Source organism: Centroberyx affinis, unplaced genomic scaffold (assembly GCF_046629955.1).
Source record: "Centroberyx affinis isolate AG114_WGS23_722 - 3 ecotype Tasmania unplaced genomic scaffold, CSIRO-AGI_Caff_v1 ptg001304l_1, whole genome shotgun sequence".
Classification (NCBI taxonomy): domain Eukaryota; kingdom Metazoa; phylum Chordata; class Actinopteri; order Beryciformes; family Berycidae; genus Centroberyx; species Centroberyx affinis.
In genome coordinates, this window is record NW_027279810.1 from 236,194 (window position 1) to 256,348 (window position 20,155).

At 44.7% G+C, this 20,155-nt stretch overlaps 1 protein-coding gene across 1 annotated transcript; it reads right to left on the reverse strand.

Moving 5' to 3' along the window:
- Window positions 1-961: 961 nt before the first annotated feature.
- nfatc2a (nuclear factor of activated T cells 2a) lies at window positions 962-20,155 on the reverse strand. Its single transcript, XM_071525539.1, has 10 exons — window positions 19,882-20,155; window positions 18,409-19,342; window positions 18,122-18,290; window positions 15,549-15,751; window positions 15,240-15,412; window positions 13,300-13,440; window positions 10,499-10,554; window positions 10,194-10,326; window positions 9,350-10,063; window positions 962-3,457 (listed from the first exon to the last, which is right to left on the reverse strand). The coding sequence occupies exons 1-10, from the start codon at window positions 20,012-20,014 to the stop codon at window positions 3,402-3,404; spliced, it is 2,712 nt and encodes a 903-aa protein (XP_071381640.1). The 5' UTR covers window positions 20,015-20,155; the 3' UTR covers window positions 962-3,401.

The following is a 20,155-nucleotide window of genomic DNA, read 5'->3' on the forward strand; positions in this document are numbered from 1 at the left end:
GCATGAGTCATCACAGCATATCTGTAAGAGTGGGGTGAAAACCGCTCGTCCAGAGAAGCCCACGTGCTGCTTTTTCACCAGTGGTGATGTCATAGCCAGAGACTTCCTGAACACAAGATTCATTCACAGAGCCCTCCTCCCGACACCGGGAACAGGCTCCAAACAAGCTGTCTCCATGGCAACAGGGCCGCTGGGCATGTGAGTTCCCTTCTTGTTGTTATTTGTTTGAGGGAGGGGTGGAGACCTAAAGCGTGCGTGTCTGTGTGCATGAGCGTGTGCGCCTATGTAAATAGCACATATTATTGGGTTCAACTGTAAGATAGGAGTATTTTCATGCTGCATAAATTCAGCTTATGCTTCTTAAAAACAAACATGGTGGGAGGAGGGACACCACAGCAGAACAGGTCTTCTTGTGAGCGTGTCTGTTCCAGGGGAACTCAGGACAGGCAGGAGGGGAGCTGTTTTATTTAGGGGGGGGGGGGACTTGATGAGTCACTGTCTGCTGTGGGTCTACTCATTTTCAACTTTTCCTCTCATAACAGCCACTAAACAGAGTGAGGAGGCACCTTTGAGCTGTCTCTACCACAGACCTAATGTCAGACACTGCCTACTAATTGGCAAAAGGTCCACTAACCATTTCAAGTCCAGAGACAAATCTCAGTGTTGTTATGAGGCCATAATGTTCAGTGTGTAATCTACACTGCCAAACGTTCCTCATAAGGTTTTAGTTGTTAAGTACCAAAGTTCTAGTGGAGGTCAAACAATTCATAGTTCTGCAAGCACAGAATTTCTAAATGTTTCTATGTTTCTCCACTTAGCCATGTTGTTGACACAATATACGGATTGACTGATTGATTCATTGATTGATTCATTTGTTTTTTCATTCATTCTATTAATCTAATTTGAAAGAAACTGCAGAACAGTCATAAATCAAAACAGGACAACCGTGATGGTACTGTATATGGTTATGATTTATTGCTACTTTTTAAGGATACAAAAATAGGATGAAACAGAAACTGTTTAAGGAGACACAAAGTCTAGCAGACTCATAATAGAACAAATAGAAGACGACTATCAACAAGAAAAATAAAATAAGATGGTATTAATAACCTTTTCATTACCAGAGATTGCAAAATAATAAAAAATATAAACAAAAATATAAACTATTGAGGAATACTTTTGTAAGTTTCATGTATCCTCATTCCCTTTTGAAAAGAGACCAGTAACTATCGGCCTATGACATGTGAGCAATGTTTACTTTTGAGTGTTACCCCTGTTGCTCTTTATGGAAATAGTTTTCCCTTATAATAAAACAGATTAAAACATATTTACTGATGACTACAACTTTGTGTATACTATAAACACAAATAGACTGACAGTTAAAAGATGCATTACATACAACAAATCTTTCCTATTTTAGGCTACTCTAACTATTAACTCTAAGACATGGACAATCATTATACACTTTCTATCTAATATTTACAGAAAGGGAACAAACTATTCAATATAGATTACATTCAAGAAATGTCAAATACACTTGTGCTGTACATTGAGAGAATGGCTCAATGGGAAAAAATCATTTACTTAACAGATCTATTAATATCAGCTTTACTAATATTACAAAATAAAATCTTATATTCTATCAAATAGGTCCATATCAAATATCAAACATGGAGATTCAGTCTTCCTTTTATCACATCTTTTAAACTATTTACTTTACTTTTAACTTTTTTGTTTTTCTTTACAGTCATATAAATGGCACCTGGCACTTATAATTTACTCCAATTCACTTTGTGAAGTATTACAAGTCTTACAAAAATAATTTTACTTTTGAAACTACCACTATTTTTATCAATGCAAGCTCTATTAGCACATGAAATATCCATCTATCCCTAAACATTCTGTTTTGATGTGCTTACAGTGCGTAAAAAGTGTAATGAAAAATAGATGTTGAAAAAATATATTTCATTTGAAAAATGTGGGATTGTCTTGGAAAAGTAAAGCACACTACATCTGCAAACATGATGCCTCTGCATAGGCACACACTTAGTTTTGAGTATATTGATTGTCATTATAGATAAACTCAGAATTCAATTAACTATACACAAAACGATATACATAGAAATAGGCTTTGGATATGCTCTCTGGGACCGTGTAAACAGCCACAGATGTTATTACAATCAATATTTAGAGAAATACAAATAAAATAGACAAACATTTGATATAAAAGCAAGAAAACCACCTTCAGACCTGAGTGTGAGGCATTTTGGATGCACAACACTCAACACAAGAGCACAGCTGGCACACAAAGGGCAAAATCCCTCACTTTGGCTTCCGAGAGTCAGAAATCAGATCCATTTTTTGAATGATTGTCAATACAAAGTTGCATGAAAATCAACTGGAGCATGAATCTCAATTTAAAAATGTAGCCCCAAGCTGTAGCTGTAGCATCACAGGCCCCTGTGAAGCCATTTTGGCATGTCACCTGAATATAATGCAACATATATTTTACTAATATAAAATAGTACATTATTCACATGACTCAAATATTATAAAAAAAGAAACAACATTGACCCCCGTTATTGAAAACAGTGCATATTAGGAGGTGCCACAACAGTTCATTTGTATATGGTTAAGGCAGTGTGCGCTTCTTTTTACTTAGAAAACTGCACCTAAAATGAGATGATCAAAGTGTAAGTGTAAGCTTAAGACAACCTTTTCTTGTAAAACTGCATACAAAGATAGAGATATATTAGACAAAATAGAGGGTTTGGCCACAAAGAATGTTACAATATTTGAGCGTTAGAATTGAGGCGACTTTTTGGTACAAGAAGTCAACCTGTTGACAACCCAATTACTTTTCTCCAAAAAGAAATCTCACCAATTTCTTGTGAAACAATGACATGCTACATAATTATCATTCACTAGGATGGCACATGTGGGAGCCAACTGGATGTGAGTTTATTGCCTGGGTAATATGGCTGGTGCTGTTTTTGGGGACTTGTTTATTTCACCCCTGTTTTCTCTCATTCTTTCTTGGCAAAACAAACTGTATCTTTGCTTAAACCTGAAAATAAAGTCAACAAAATAAGGCAGATTCTCCTGTTGGTTCTTGTCGGTTCACCCCTGGTGGGTGTTTGGCGGTAGAAGTTGTGGGTCAAATGAATTCTTCTCTGTTTGCCAAATGAAGCTGTTTATTGCAGGGAAACATCCAAAGCAAACGACAGCATGATGGCAGGGAGCTGACATCTATATCGCTGTGGGCAGAGAAGACGAGGAAGAGAAGAGGGTGGGGGTTGGGGTGGGTGTGGGGGTGGTGTGTCACCACGCTGCAGGGTCGGAGGGGTCGGGGGTTGGGTGGGGGGGGGCGCATGACGTCATTTCCTGCTCAGGTCCTTCCTCTATGTCTGCCCTCTGGCCTGGACACCAGTCAGATCCTTTCTTATGATCTCATTCACTGTAGAGCAGAGAGAGAGAGAGAGAAAGAGGGAAGTTAGAAAGTGAGTGAACAATGAAATCCCAAAACACTGTTGCAACAGAACCCTTTTAACAACATTAAAAAGTGAACTATTTCGTATTTTCATTCCTGAAATATTGTGGAATCACACAAATGAAGCATGGTCTGGTTGATTTGTGTGCAGTGCAGTATTGTGGAAGGCAGATAAATATTGCTTGCTGCATTGGTGTTGAGTCACCACTAGGGGTAGAGCTATGCTAAAGCCTATAGGCAATTGCTTCCTCTTGCTCTGCTGATACAGTGTGTGTGTGTGTGTGTGTGTGTATGTGTGTGTATACACATCATGGGTGGGGGAAAGGGAGTTTAAATGGAAACTTTCACAGTTTCAAGGTTCTAAAAATAGAACCAAGATGTGCGGGGTGCATACCTGTGTCATGGTTTGGTAAATTAAAAAGAAAAATAATAATACACAGCTTGATAAGGTCTGGAAAATGCCCAGCCTAGACTAGACCTGACCTAAAAAATAATAAATTAATACAAAATAAAATAAAATACAATTAGACTCTATATACCTGTCACTGTGTAGCAATTTAAGAGCCTCAGTGGACAAATGAACCATCATGAGTCAGAGCTTTGCGAGTCCTAATTGGACTCGGAGGGGAACGTGAAGAGGGAGGATGACCTCACCTGCTTGCTACTGTGTCAGGCCGCCATGACGTCCGCTCACGTCTATCTGAGCATGGCCCGAGTCCCGCTGACAATAGGGAGCCGCGCAGGCGAGGCAGGAATGTCTAGTATGCGTAACATGCCGTCTCTCCAGATACGCCACATCCTCTTTGCGCTCTGCTCTGCTCTTTATCAGGGCGGCGCAGGCCGGGGGCCCGCTGTGCGTCTGTGTACACTGGCACTCCGACACTGTGGGCCGGTGTCACTGCCTCCGCCGCGCCTCTGGGAACTCATTAGGACCGATGAGTAATACGAGCGCTTCAAAGTGGGCCAAAAAAGCTTTTTTGCTTTGTAACCATGCCATCCGCAGCACATATCATGTCTATGATTTTATATCAATGGTAATGGGTTATACTGGGATTTGGGCATAGGGCAATTTAACTAGAAGGTGTAGTCACGTGTTAGAGGATTAATATTAGCAGTTTTTCCTCAAATATCCTTTCAAATACAAAAGGTGGAGATGTAGTTTGTAAGCAAATTATTTACTTACTAATTTCAGTATACTCATTTAAAATGAGTTGCAGATTAAATTAGGTTGGCTGTGTTAGGATTGTGCCTCTCTCTCTCTCTCTCTCTCTCTCTCTCTCTTTCCCTCCATCGCTCTCTCCTTTATGTCTCACACTGTCTAACATTATCTATGCATCATGAAATGCTTTTGTTTTTCTGTCTGTAACTAAAGGTGCTGCTGTTGTCTTGGCCAGGTCTCCCTTGTAAAAGACATCGTTAATCCCAATGGGACTAAACTAAATAAATGAAGGTATAAATAAAAATGAACAGATTAAGATTGTGGCTGAACAGCCTGAAACACTAGCTAGCTGTAGTTTGTACATAATCATAAACACTGCTATCTTACACTCCAGGAGAAATTTAGAGGGGACTTTATTGAGTTGGCGTTTGATAGCGCTATTTAGAGCTTTGATCTACATACTGGCAAGGGAAGTAGTATAACTGTTAAAACACACATTAAAGTGAAATCAGACACCATCTCACCCACGCAGCAGCATCTCAGAGCAGATCAGACTACGAAGGCCAGAACAGACTTTACTGCAATACCAACTCAAAAATAAATAGATAAAAATCATCCAAACCTGCAGTAGAGCGCTGTGCATAAGATGCAAGCATATTAATTTGGATAAGTAGCAAGCAGGAGAGGATAAGAGAAAGATAGAGAGAGGGAGAGAGGTGTTATTCCCACCAACAAACCAGTCTCTCTCCCCCTCTCTCTCTTTCTCCCTGCCGTTCTACCTGATCATTTGCAGATGTGAAAGAGAAATAAACCCATTACAGCAACTCAACACTAAGCACATTTTATAGCCGGAGCTGCATCTGAGTGCTGCGAAGCGGCAGGAGCGGCCAAACCGGGCGCTCTGCTGTCGTCACAGCCTCAGCGTCCCTGTTTATTTTAGTCTCTAGTGGAATTCCCTCTGACACCTAATGCCTTAAAGAAACTTTCATCTCCCCAGCGGTGCCACAGGATTTTTCCTGAGCATAAAACAAGCTCAGAGAGGCAGCAGGAGCGCCGCAGCGGGGCAACATACAGTGGGGCTTTACTGAGCCTAATGAAGGGTTGGCACGGACCGGCCATTTGAGGCTGGCCCAGGGAACACTCAGACTAGTCTGCACAATAGGTGAGTGTCTGGCTCCTGGGTTCTGCACCAATGAGCCGGCTTGTTTACCAACCGACGGTGGGAGGAGAGAGAGACACCCTGTACAGTAGCTGACTCAGTCGCTGCACACTGCCCGCTGTGAGCTGGAATGGGTAAAGCGTGTGTGTGTGTGTGTGTCTCTGTGTGTGTCTGCATGGATCTGCATGTTCATGGAGTGACTGTGTGTGTGTGTGTGTGTGTGTGTGTGTGGGGGGGGGGGGGGGGGGTATACAGTATGTTCACAGGTTGCATGTGAGTGGATGCACTCAAGAAAGGTTGCTGCTGGATTGTAATTCAACATGAAGCTGAATCCCATAGAGAGAAAAGATAAAGTAGTGCTGATTAGGCAATTGACTGGAAATTAATCGATTATAATTTTGGTAAGGGAATAATAATTTTAGTCATTTATCAAGTAAAAATACCAAACTTCTGCTGGTTACAGCTTCACAAAGACCAAGATTTGCTGGCTTTTCTCCATTTCACATCATTATAGAAGGAATACTTTGGGCTCTTTTTGGCTACTAGTCAGACAAGTAAGCAATTTTAAGAATCCCTTTGAGCTCTGATAACTTGTGATGAGCATTTGTCATTATTTTTGACACTTTAAAGACTAAATGATTAATCGATTGAAAAAATAATCAATAGATGAATCGATAATGAAAATAACCGTTAGTTGCAGCCCCAGTGGTATGAATGACTGTCAGCTAACTGCCAGTCTAACCTCAGATTCTGTGTCTGAATGCTAGAGAAGCTAAATGTACAAAAATCTCCCTAAATAAGCAAACTCACAGAACGAGCAAACGTTTCACATAACATTACACTGTACGTAAAACAATATCAATTTCTTGAAGCATTTGTCATGCACTCAGCAGTATGGCCGTAATACCTTCTGTATCAGAGGGGATGCCAGGTTGTGTATTTAATCTGGCCTCTTAAATGGGATGGAAGTGAGCTGAAACTAATGCGTGTCCAGCAGCCTGTTTCTGTGTGCTTTATCTCTCCTGCCCTGATCTCTACCTGCTGGAACAATTTCACCCGCTCCACTGCCTCTGGGCTTTATTCCACACCCACTAAATCTGTCACTCTCAGCCTTTGTAGACCATGCCAGTGCCTCTTAACCTGTTGTTCACAAACTATGTGGCTCGCAACTTTTGTGGACCAAAACATTCTTAGCCTCTGTTGTCCCATGGAAAAGCAGGTTTCTGCAGGCACCTCGTTCACTTCAACAAATCTAAATCATTATTTAGCATTTATGAATCATGAATCTTAGGCTCATTATGAATGGGATTGTGGCCAGGATGCCTCAATCAGATCAGAGAATTGATAAACAGTCAGGGCAGCAAGTATCACTACTGGCAACTGACAGTGTTTGAGAAGGGAACTTGTCTTTACTAGAACTAGGTAGCATGGGAACATGTATGAGGGCGGCAGATGCAAGCCCCTTGTGTGGGAGGAGGCGTGAACCCAGTTTTGGTTTACTTAAAGTGAAATACCTGACTTTCATTTAGCATTCTAAAGGTGACACACCTCAGAGATGTGACAGTTATGCACCACAAAACTGTGACGATACCAGGATGTGGTGTCTTCATTTTTTCAAAAATGAGTACCGAGTGAAACACACACCAGGATGAGTAATGTTGACTTTGTTATTTCGGTGAAAATGTCTTTGATGTTTCCAAATAAATAATTGTTGTGTGGTCATGCCCACACCTCAACACCTTTGCAGTAAAACACAGTGGGACTTTTTGCCCTTCGTTATCTTCTCACCCTTTGTCTGAAAAATGTTTTGAATATGGGGCAGCCCCCTTTTTTCTCGCAGCAATGACTAGACACTACCAATGATGTGAGTGGGTGGATTCATGGCTATCATGTCTGATAACCTGGGAAAAGACGATCAAACTGTTACTGTTGGCCTGTGTAGCAGCATAATACTTGTGCAAGCTCCATTATGCATAATGTTCTTAACATTTAGGGATGCGGTATTACATACATGTCAATCATTCTATTGCTGTTATTCCTTTCTGAAGCATGTTTATATAATAATGGTGAAAATAGCCTCCAGTGCTTTGGATAAAAGAAGGCAATTAAATCCAAGTAACTGCTAATTCTGCAATTATTTTTTTTATGAGATTTCCAGGGAGAGAGTAATGTGCTACTAGAGTAATGCCAAAACAGAACAAAGATGCAGAGGCACCTTGGTGGGGAGTTGGCTGTTCATCATCACCTTTTGATCATGGGAGGATCAAACACAGCGGGCCCAGTTTGACTGTTCCTATAACTCCCTGTTAATTCGCTAACTCTAAACCCTGTTGCTGTTTACTGAGGAGGGAAACCCTGCAAGTTCCATCCAAAAAACACAAATTCCATTGCTGGCCTCTTTTCTTCGTTTCATTTTTTCCATTGAAACACGCACAGCCCCTTCCCTTTTCCTGCGGACTACCCTCCGCCCTCCCGCTATCTTACAGGGATCAGGCTGGATTTCTGGAGGAGAGCAGCTGCAAATAGGAATTTCTTGTGCCAGATTGGCAGAATCCCGCGGTTGGAAAAAAAGCTAATCCTCTGGTGGGTTCCCCCACAGAATTGAGGGGCGTAAGGCCAAGGGGAAGCCCTGGCCAAGTATAACAAACAAAGAGGCTTTCCCCAGCTCTCCCAGGCAGCCCGTTCCACTGTTTGACAATGGTTGCCATGGAAGTTGTTTTTCACTTCATAACAGTGTCAACATATCCAGGCGGTCAGGAGAGTGACACTTTTTTCTCCCTCCCTTTCTCTCTCTCTCTCTTTTTAGTGAGAGAGAAAAAAAAGCCAAAGGCTCATTTCCTGATGTGTGGCGGTGCCAGACGAACCCTGCGACAAGCAGAAGGAGCATTAGTGTGGCCGCTGGTGAATGGAGCAGCATGACGACAAACTTAAACTCCTCCACTGGCTTCACGTGGACCAAAGACTATACGGATACCACTATCAGGGCAGGTCATTATATTATAAAACATGTAGTTTGAAGGACCTTTACAAAAGGAAGAGGCTCACCCTCCTGACTGCTGCTGGATGTGGCCTGACATTAATTCTGTCAGAGGGTAATGGGGTTGACAAGCGTAAGTATAAACATATGACTCATAATCCCTGTTATTTCCACCTTGAGTGGAACATAACTACACCTCCTGGCAAGGATTGTTTTAACAGTGTGAGCTTGTTCTGTCGGCCTTGTTCAGAGGGATGCTGTATAGCGCACAGAATGGACAGGGGATATGTGAATGGGAGATGGCGCACATACTGTAAATATCCTCGAATTGTTCTTAGGAAAAGTCTTATCTCCGTTTGACGTCTATCTCCTTCAGAAAAGGAATTGCACATATTCATCACTTTTTCTGCAATGAGAATGAATGTTTCTCCTGTGCCTAAAATAAAAACAACTGAAAAAACCCTCAGATTATTCCCTCATTACAGTTACGTTTTAGCAGACAAACACACACATTCACAAGCTGTCCCACTCACACAGAGTATAAAAGCATGAACTTACACTCACCATCATCTAGGTAGGCCTGGTCCAGGTTCTCCTCCTTGACCGTCACCCTCCTCTGCCCGTCTCCCGGAGCCTCCATCTGCCCCGTCCCGGGTGGCGCCCTGCCCTTCTGCTGGCCCTTCTGCGCGTACGGCTGCTGCTGGATGACGGTGGGGTAGTGCTGAGGGTGGGACACCGCCGCCTGGGCCTGGGCCGGCGTGGGGGAGTGGGCGGCGGCCGCCTGCGGGGAGTAGCCGTCGCAGTAGATGATTTGCTGGTTGTCGGGCTGCGGCGCGGGGAGAGGCTGAGGCTCTCCTCCCCGGAGCAGGTGGTGGTTGGTGGGGGAGAACTGGATGATAGAAGGGTGCTGGCCCACGCCGACGGGACCTCCGGACTGGGCCGGGGAACCGGTGTGGACCAGCACCGAGCGGTGAGGGTCGGGCATCATCCCCCCGGGCTGCTGGTAAAGGCCAGGGCCGCCGCTGAGACTCTTGCCCCCGCGGGAGTAGACGATGGCCGGGCTCTGCTGCTGAAAGTGGGGGTCCTGGCCTGGAAGGCCGGAGCCCGGACGCCCCTGCTGGCAGGAGGCCATGCTGGAGACCAGGCCGTTGTCCTGGTGGAGGATGGCGCGGGGGTTATGATAGTAGGACTGGGGGGATACGCCCAAGATCTGAGGCATGGCGAAGCCCATGTGGCCCGCCTCATACTCATCTAAGGGCTCTGTCTTGATGGACGGAACTGTGAGGAAGACAAAAAGAAGGGAGACGCAGCTGTAAATCATCCTGGGAGGAAAGAGCTGAAGCAGTCTATACTTTAGATGTCTATTCAATAATCAAACAAACTAATCTATTCAAAACACGATTCCTACCTGGCAGTGGTGTGAAGGTGAAGTGCTGCGGCTGGCTGCGCTTCCTCTTGCCGTTGATGACGTAGAAGTTGACTTTGACAGAGTGGCAGACGGACGGGTCTCTGTAGGACGGGACCTCAACGAACAGCATATTCTGCAACACATGGTTGTTCCATTTCAGTGTGGGATTACGTGCTGTACTAGCCCAAAATATCTTTTTTGTGTTTGTTTCCAACTAAACTACTAAGTCAGGAGAGTTTCCAGGTCTAATGTGTATTGCAGGTATGACGGGTCATCTGCGGGACAGCTGGATGAGTTGTACTTACAGGCTGGCTCTTATCTTTGTCTACTGTCGCCTCCATTTCCCAGATTTGCTGCCCATCTAGAGAGAAGCAAAGAGAGAAAGTGAAATAGAGAACGGAGGGAGGAGAGATCAATTAATCACTGAAGACAAATAATTAAAATGGTCTCATGTTGCACAGGAAAGGGATTAAAGAGGATTTTATTCTATCAATAAAATGCCCAAACTAACTAACTAATTAAATTTATGTGGTATTTAAGACTAGCATGAGGCTCTTGGTCATTTCCAGCATAGTACATAATATATTAGACAGTTATGTAATGCTGTAACTCTCAAGCCTCCTGTTAGGAAAATGCTGCATCCTAGCCAATACAGGGAAGTTCCTCCAGCTCAGATGTTATTCTTATTGTGAATTCATTTGGTCCTTTGTGTTTTTACTTTCTTTCACTGCTTTTAATGACATTTCTGAATGTTTTGTACATAAAAGACACATTATTGAACAATTGAAAAAAAGACTACCTCTCAATATTCCTTCATGCATTTACACGTTGCGACCTGTGCGCCATGTGATTTCAAATTCAAGTGGAGGGAAAAGGCCTCTTTGTGCATGCAGATCATATCACTACTAAAACCACTTCCTCTTACACCAGCGAGCACACCTCAAGGGAGAGCTGATCTACGGATCTGCCCCAAACGCACATACAGTCGCCTATTCATCAGAAAGATACGAAATCAAGACTTAATGTAGAAGGAAGAGAACGTGGGCAAGGGACTGCAACTTTACTCCACACTGTGCTGTGACAAAGTACTGAGCATTGGAAGCATTAGCACTGTTCCATGTCAACAGCGATTATGGTTTGCGTTCATCCTCTACTTACATCCCCGCTTCACCACGTTACATTGAAGTTCTCATTTAACAACAAGCATCGTCTTTACAAAACAACTGCTGTCAAAAATGTGCTCGTAAACTCCATATGGCCTTTATTGAGCTGTAACATACAATATAACTTGTGGTGCATTGAGTTCTGTTTTAATGTTAGGTGGGAAACCCTCTGTCAGATTGCAAATTAAACACACATGGCTTAAATGAGTCAGCAGGAGAAAGGGGGATTCCACACATCTTGCCAAAATTACTTATTTTTTTCTTTTCTCAACTTTATTTTCGTGAACAAGTTGCTCCATTTCACTAACAAAAGGGGATGACTACTGCTTTCTTGGCGTTTGAGTTTGTTTGCGTTTTGTTGCAATTCTACTCTAAGGGATACCCCATCTTTTTTTCTCTCTCTTGCTCTGGAGATAATTGTGTATGGGGGTGAGTTGGAGGGAGTTGGAGAGTGGGCTGAGCAGGCTCGACTTGGCCGGGGGAAAGCTCCTCTTCCCCTCGTACAACCTTGTCCATGCATAAGAGCCAGGGGAGCCCCAGCCAGAGGCAGCTGTCTCTCATTCAGAGGGATTTCACAGCTGCACTGGTCCAGAACTCTGTGTCATACAGAAACTCTCCAAAACAATGGCAATCCCTTTTCGTAAGATTTCTTTTTCCGTCTCCGTCTTGCTGGCCATTACTGCGGTGTGTCGTAACACAGCGGCAGGGAACCCCGGAGAAGAAAAAAAAAAAAAAAAGCGGCTCGGGTACGCGGCTCCAACTTTTAGTCGAGGCGGCCCCTGGAGAGCCCACATTTAAAAAGCCAAGCGCTCCACTCTCAGACAGCAGTGGAGTCAGTGAGTCACACGACCATATGCTCACTCAAACACAAAGTATCTCAACATCGTTCATGATCCCATGCAGACAGATCAGACAGCTCTCAAGCAGCTTGAGGTATACTGTTGAGAACCGCAAATAAAAACTAGACATGATTTATGGCAGATAGACTACTGGCAATACTTCCACAATATAAATCCAGCTCAATTTACTCTTTGCAAAATTGCACGCATTATCTTTTCTCTCAATCATGTTACTAATGAAAAATAATGAAGCAGGCACGTGACACGTCCCAGAACCATGCAAATACACTGTGACTGAGGAAAAGTCAGGATTCAAATGACGGCAGGGTGACCTTTGTCAGTATATCAATGATATAGGAGCATTAATTTACAGCAATCATGGTTAAATCACTCAACTTTGTCTTAAAAATGTTGTAGAAAATAGTCCAATTACTACATGTGGTATTAAAATTAGATAATAGATGGTAAAAAAATATGATTATGTCATGATGTTACCATAAACGAAGATCAAAACAGAGCATTTGATTCCATCCAGACATATTTCAGAGTTAAAACTAAGAGTAAACCAGGGACACCGACAAAAAGTATGTGAACCGACCTCCCCAAGAAGATTTTTATATGGCACACAACACTGTTCATTACACGACAAAAGGCCGATCTGAGTGATAAGACATCATGGAAGTCAGCCAGGGAGAAAAGGGCAAAGGGAAGTGAGGCAGCAGAGTTATCATCTGGATCATGCAAATGACTCATAGGTAAACTGCATGTGGCTCCGTCTACACAGGATCGCAGAGGCCATGGTGTGGTATGAAATTTGAAAGCTATATCACTGAATCTGATGGGTAATCATGGGTAATCATGTTCACTGAGTAATAGCTCATTAGTTATCACTACTGCTGTGGTGTTCAGTGTGAAATTAGGTCATGTAATACCAGAAACAACAGATGCATAGATATAATCTGTCAAAGACTCTACATTGTCACAGATCTTAGAGAGTTACCATCTGACTCTGCTTCTTTTGTGAAACAGAAAATGACTCTTTCCCAGAGGATGTGAGTTTTGCTCACTCAGATGTGAATGCGACAGGATCCGAATGTGACTCACCCTGGGTTTTCTCCATAAAAATGACCTTGGAATCGGAGCTGAAGTTCTGCCCAGTCAGGATCATCTGCTGGCCTCCCAGGACAGAGCAGCTGTCCATGTCCTGCTTCTCCACCATGGGAAGCTCATGGGCTGAACGCTGGGCTGCAGGGACACACAGAGGAGTGGGGTGTTGCATTCAGTGTCCGTCTACAGTTGCACTTTTGAGACTTCCACTCACATAGGAAGGAAGACATCAGGAACTCCTTCCCAGCTGGGAACCAACCGTGAACCAGCGTATAACTCGTAGAATGTGAGTGAACGCACAGTGAGAGGACATACTATACTTTGCAGCTTTGCATTGATTTTCCACATCTACACAGGAACAAGAAGTGGCTGTGCTTTACATTAAATAAGTGATGCTGACTCATTACAAAATCACAATCCTTCCTATCAGTTTAGAAGGCAGCAATTTCAATCTGTCAAATCAACACTTGAGATGAACAAGCAAGTCTAGCAGTTTAGTTTGCCTGTATGCAGCCAAACTTATCTATATACCTTATAGTCTATATAAGTTCTATGTGCCTTGTTGCCAGGTTTTACCCTGAAGATGAAAACTAAAGGACTTGATAACCAGTTAATTTTATCATGTGGTTAATGTGGTTTATTGTGCAATACTGTAAGTCAGTAAATTTCACCAAACCATGGGCTGTCAGTCATTATTGCTTGAACATGTTTTCATGTCCTAGATCTATACAAGCTGTAGCAGCTGTCAATCCAAAATTACACAGTGGAGTGTCACATGTTCAGCAGACCCTATAGCCTTTATGAAGACGGTAGCACTGTGTTACGTCCCAGCTGATTTCCTGGTTGTGTAGCTGCGTAAACCAGTAGGACTGTAACCACTCTGGCCATGTTCAGGACGATTAGGCAAGAAATAAACATTCTCTTTAATCACTGCATGTACAGTATACAACACAGTCAGGGATGTCTGTCAGCTTTGTAGACACTTTAGAGACTTTAACGACGAGGATCTAGCTTCCTCATATTGTAGCTTATTGTCACCCTTTAGTTCGGCTGAAATTCGATACCCACTGAGGCGAGTTGAGGTGTCGACAAACAACCCTGTGACCTTTGAACAGGTTTGTTCGGCCTACTACGCCGTGCGTCAACAAAACAAAGAGAGGATGACACTAAAAGAGGCCCTATCTCTTCAAACACAGCAGCGCTGACACGGTTTGCTTATCGGCCTGCCTGACAGATGTGCCATAGGTGTCGTAGTAGGCGGGTTCACGCTCCATTGGCTTTCACTGACGCCAACTGTCCTGAACAGGTAGATAGCGGCTATTGTGCCGCCCTGTCCGAGATGGGAACGGCGATGGGAAATGACAATTATAAAGTGATATCATATTCTGCATCACCGTGTTTTGTTTTACAGTGACAAGAGCATAGTGTATGTACTTTGTGTTCCACTGACACGCTGAATGCTATTTGTTGCCGCGGGAGCTGTTCCAAGCCAGATAAAGGGCCGTGTTGTTTGAGTTTTGATTATGCCAGGTGCTTTAATAACACTGTGTACATATGCACTCATGTACCCAAACACAGACTTTACTAGAGCACACACACACACACTAACAGGTACGCAGACACCGACACACTCACAGCCACAACACACACACACACACAGCGTGTACCTGCTGGATGGCTGCAAGTGCTAGTAGCATAAAGACGTCTTTGTGCGTAGGACTCTGGACTATCAGCCCAACTCCAAGCTCATTTGAATGCGGGTTCATTTTTTACCATGTTTACTTTATATTAAATCTGGTGAGCATCGTCAGTTTCACCTCAAGAGAAAGCATACATGGAGAATTCATGAAGCCCACAAAGAGGACTCAAAACCAGTACAATCAGTACAAATAGCACAACAGGCATAACTGGATTGTACTTAATATATAGTTGCTTACAGCACTCTATGGGATGTGAGGCCACTTGCAGAGAGATATGCTGTCCTCCTGGCTGAGGTATGTGCACGCGAAACACAAGGCGAACGCGAGTGTTTTTCCGGCCGATGTCGGTCTCTCCCTTCCTCAGCTCGATGTCTGCGTTCCTGAGCTTCAGGATCCCAGCGCAGTCAATTCTGAGACAGAGAAGAGGGATTTATGCAAAACTGAACAATGGAAAATTACTACGAAAATATGTGTGTTTGTGAGTCTGTGGGTGGTACATTTAAGTTTTTTTTAATTATTCAAAAATATGCATTCTAATATTCTCACATTGCTTTCATGTTGTTCTTTGGCTCCAGGGGGATCTCGAGGACTTTGGTGCCGTGGATGATCTTCTCGAAGCTGGTGGTAGTCACCGTCTTGCCGGTGATGCGGTGCACCTGGTAGAAGGCGTGGGGCTTTAGGATGCGCTCGTCTGCCGTGCCGATGAAGATCTGCAGGCCCAGTGGCTCCTTGCCCCTGTAGCCATGTAACTGCACATACAAAAAGAGGAAAAAAACAGGAAATTGAATGAATGTATGTATGCTTACTGGCAACATGTAATTGTTTCTAAAGAGGGCGGTATCTCCTATCATCCCCTATCTCCTTTCATGACCTATTTTTTTTTTACATGATTCATGTCAGGCGAGGAAAGATAAATGTGAAGGAAGTGTTGAAGGCACTTTAAACTGACTGTATTTCTCATATCCTCCTGTTTTAGCTCATTTGCCTTTTCAGATCTCGTTAGCAGCTGACTCTACAACCATCCAGTTTCCCCCTGAGGTCTCTAATCAGTGTCAGACCCACGTGTAAAACCATGAGTCTCTTCTACAGCCTTGAACAGCAGCCAGCAGAGAGCTCACATCCTATGGCCTTCGAGGCCATACGTTTTATACTTGTTCTTTCATAACTGGCTGAAGAATTCAAAGGAACTCAGCAGGGATTCTGTCTTTCACTGGCATGCTTAAAAGATTATGAGAACTGAAACTGTAAATATCATCATAAACAGCCAGCTTGACCAAGTGACACATGTGTGAGGGATACTTTTTGAAACTGTGTTGGAAGAAATTGATATTATATTATGGTGTGAATTGAAGGTTGACGATATTGTTGCATGTCATGGTGTCTAATAAGTGTTACCAAATATGGTGCAGTATGTAAATCATGCGAGCAACAACAGAGAGAGAGAGAGAGAGAGAGAGAGAGAGAGAGAGAGAGAGAGAGAGAGAGAAAGACTACCTCCTGAGGAAACATGCATGCAAAACCACAATGCATGAAGTTGCATTTAAAAGTATTTGCACAAACAGTGTTGTGCATTGCCTTCGTCAGAAAATACAACCATATTTTAGATTCCAAAGTGATGGTACAAACACTACAGGTAACTCATTAATTTTTTTCCCCATCTAGCTTCCTTGTTGCTAAGACAGACGGAAAGAGAGACGAGCATGGAGAGACTGTACAGCTTCTGTACATCAAATTCACTGCTGAAGAAGAAACGCTCGTCTTGGTCGGCGTAACTGACAAACGCCGCAGCAGCTGCCGAATGTGAGCAGAAACTATGGCAACATGAATGAGTGTGCTGGCTCCATATCCAGGTAGCTGACACAGTGAGTGAAATAGAGGAAGTTGACTGCAAACACTCAACAGGCCATGTGAGCAGTTGGTCGGTTGTCATGGCAGTGGCAGGAGCAGTGAGTCATGACAGAGAGCAGTGTAGGAAAAGTAAAGTGGAGGGTAGGAGGCTCAGAGAGAGAGGGGGAGAGAGGGGAGAGCGGGAAGGAGGTGCTGCCGGAGAGAGGGGGAGGAAAGAGGGAGAGCGAGCGAAAGTGAGAAAGAGAAGGAAAGGAGAGGGGAGGAAGGGGAAACAGAGAGAGAGAGAGAGCAATAGAGGAAGGGAAAGAGGAGGTGAAGGAGTGTGGCCGTGGCTAGCCAGCCCTGACCATCTGATTGGCCTGGCAAACCAGGCAGCACTGACCTCAGGGTGGGCCTTTGGGGAGGGCCAGAAAATGGAAAAGAAGTGAGAAAAGCTTCATTTCCACCAGGTCCCCACTATCACCGACAACAACAACAAAAAAGGCCTTGAAACGTCGCCACGGCAACACAAAAAAAAGTGAAGTCAGAGCGATACTTAGGCCTTGCAGCCATAAACATGTCACAAATAATTTCAACATGCTGTTCATGACATCTCAGCAAGCTTGTTTCTTCTCTCTAAATGATTTTAATCACAGGTAGGCGAGTAGTCATCAGTTTTGAATACAGGCCAAGTAAAGCTGTTACAACACTGAAAGTCAGCTTGCTCATGTGAGACCCATACAGTCATCAAGCCATTGTGTATGAGGAAGTCATGGACAGCATAAACACAGGTCTGTTTGTGTGGTTACAACCGTGGGGCCGGGAGGGGGGCCGGGGGGGCGGGGGGAGGGGGGTTGGCGGGCACAGCAGCACACTATTTTAAGCAGGAAGGCAAAAATCTGCGCGGCTGTGTTGTCATGAGGCTGCACGGTGGTTACGACGTGTCATATGTCTGGGGCCGCGCTGTTACAGCTGGGTTTCAGAAAAGTGTTGCAAACTAGGTGCAGAGGACGGTAGAAGCGAGCAAGGTGAGAGTGGCCAGAATAAGCCGGGGTAACTCACAGAGTAATTTTCATACAACTGGCTCTGGGCAATAACAGCACTTACTGCATAATGACTAGGAAATACCATTACACGCAAGGCCTCCTGTCATGGCCTGCCTGAGGCTTTAAGACTTGCGTTAGCTCCCGAACTGGAACGTTAAATCAATCGCCTTGGTCTTTGAGGAGCACTGTGTATGTGAAATGTGCTTTTTTGTGTCGATTGAACTCATTCATGTTTTCTGGCCATACCTGGACAACAGGGTGTCCTCCAGTGGGGGCTTTCACGGCACCTCTGCTTCCCTCCGTCTCGTAGTGCGCTCTATGGTGGGGCTTGGGCTGCACATCAATGTGGAGCTCGTACTGGTCTGAGCGGCTGGGGATCGGCCATTCCAAAGGGGGGAGAGAAGCCACAGGGATGCTGGAACATAACAAAGGATATAGAAGAGGACGGAAATAATGAAAATCAAGTTTAGTGTAAATGGATCATTATCTTGTGTGCATGCAAGCCACAAGTTCTGGCTTCCCCGCCCATTTACCTGCAGATGCTGGAAACCAGTGGCTTGGGCCAGATGGGCGGAATAACAAAGAAAGGCTCAGCACCAGATTTGTTTTTCACGTCCTGGTCGCAGGACACCAGGTAGTTCCCCTCTCCGTGGTTCTCAGGGTACAGAGTGTACACCTGGTTGGTGGTCTTGACTATTTTAGTGGGCACTAGGCCCGGCTGACCGGTGCCGAAGCCGTTCATAGCGTCGGCGAGGCTGTTGTGGGTACCATAGTGGGCACCTATGTTGTGCTCAATGTGCCCGCCGTGGGGGGACGGGCTGCGGGAGCGGTGCCCGGGCATCAGCCCCGGGTTCCTGTACATGTCGTAGGTGCGTTTGCCCTGCGGGGAGGTGGAGCGCGAGCCGGGCCTGGGGGAGGGCGAGCGGGGGCCCAGGCAGCCGTCCTCGGCCAGGCTGGTGCGGGGCGAGGTGCCCGGGGAGGTGCGGGGGGAGCCGGTGTGGATGTTCTGGAGCCGGGGGCAGAGGTCGGCGTTCTGGCCGCTGCCGGGCGACACGCAGGGAGACGCCCAGGGGGAGTAGCTCTCCGAGTGCCAGCTGGTGGAGGAGTTGCTGCTGGCGGGGCTCAGGCACTGGGGCTCGCGGTAGTTCAGGCTGTCATGGCCGGGCACGGTGAGGGTGGGCCGGGGGCTAATGTTCAGCGGGTGGTTCTGCAGGGAGTCCCGGCCATGGCTGTAGTGCTCACGAGAGGGGGTGATTTCGATCCGCGGGCTCAGGGCCAGGCCCCCGGGCCGCGAGTTGTCCAGGTAGTTTCTGGCCTCCTGGTGCTCATATCCTGAGAGGACCTCGGTGTTGTGGTCGCTGTAGGAGGGACTGCAGGACTTGATGCCGTACGGGGAGGCCTGGTCCAGAGGGAAGGCCTGCTCAGACTCAGGGCTGAGGATTTTGTGAGATGCAAGGTTCGGGTCATCTACAGAGGAGAGCAAGGATGAAAAAGCATTAAAACACACATGAAGAAAATCTTAAATATTGTCAAAGCCAACGGAGCGGGTCAATAATATGATTCAAACAAGAGCCACAAGAGAGATCAGCATTTTTATTATGTAACATATTTTCCATTATTCCAATTATGGTGACACCACAGCAATACATTATTTACATATCAATTCCCCTCCCAATTATGAATTTCATTACAAAGGTTAATGTTGTGGTGCTCCCTAGATGGCACTGACAACTAAACCTGCAGACAAAGATATTGCATTTTAAAGTAGTTAGTCAAAGTTAGTAAAAACATATGTCGAAAAGATCATTACATTTTCCTCACATGGTAATAATTACATGTCATAATCCTCATGATCAAGCCTGTGAAATTAACTTCCTGTTTGTTTTCTTTTCATTTACACCACTAACCCTAACAGGCTACATATTATTTTGTAAAGTCATATGAGGCTATAAATAACAGAGAGGGAGAGGAGTCAACACAGGCTGCCAAAAAAGCCTCGGACAAACCTTGATCTCCCCCAGTAAATTCGCTGCAAGGTGGCTCGTATTCAAACAGGTACTCAAACTCCAAATCCTCATCGGGGCAGTTCACTCGACTCAGTTCCTCCTCCAAGTCTTTTTCGTCGTATAAAGCGGTCATCTGTCTATATTTCTTTTTACGAATTGTCCCGGTTCAGACGAAAACAACGGAGACGCGGCGGTAGGGGCGTCGCGGCGGTGATGATGATGATGATGATGATGATGATGATGTGTTTGGGGAACCTGCTCAAGTGTCAAATGA

Excerpts from the sequence above, each read along its gene's own strand:
- nfatc2a (XM_071525539.1), bottom strand. The coding sequence starts at position 20,014 with ATGACCGCTTTATACGACGAAAAAGACTTGGAGGAGGAACTGAGTCGA. Across the intron at positions 13,441-15,239 it reads CTCACATCCCATAGAGTGCT|CCCAGCGTTCAGCCCATGAG; the intron begins GTAAGCAACTAT and ends GTGTCCCTGCAG. Across the intron at positions 10,327-10,498 it reads ACAAAGATAAGAGCCAGCCT|AATATGCTGTTCGTTGAGGT; the intron begins GTAAGTACAACT and ends CATGTGTTGCAG.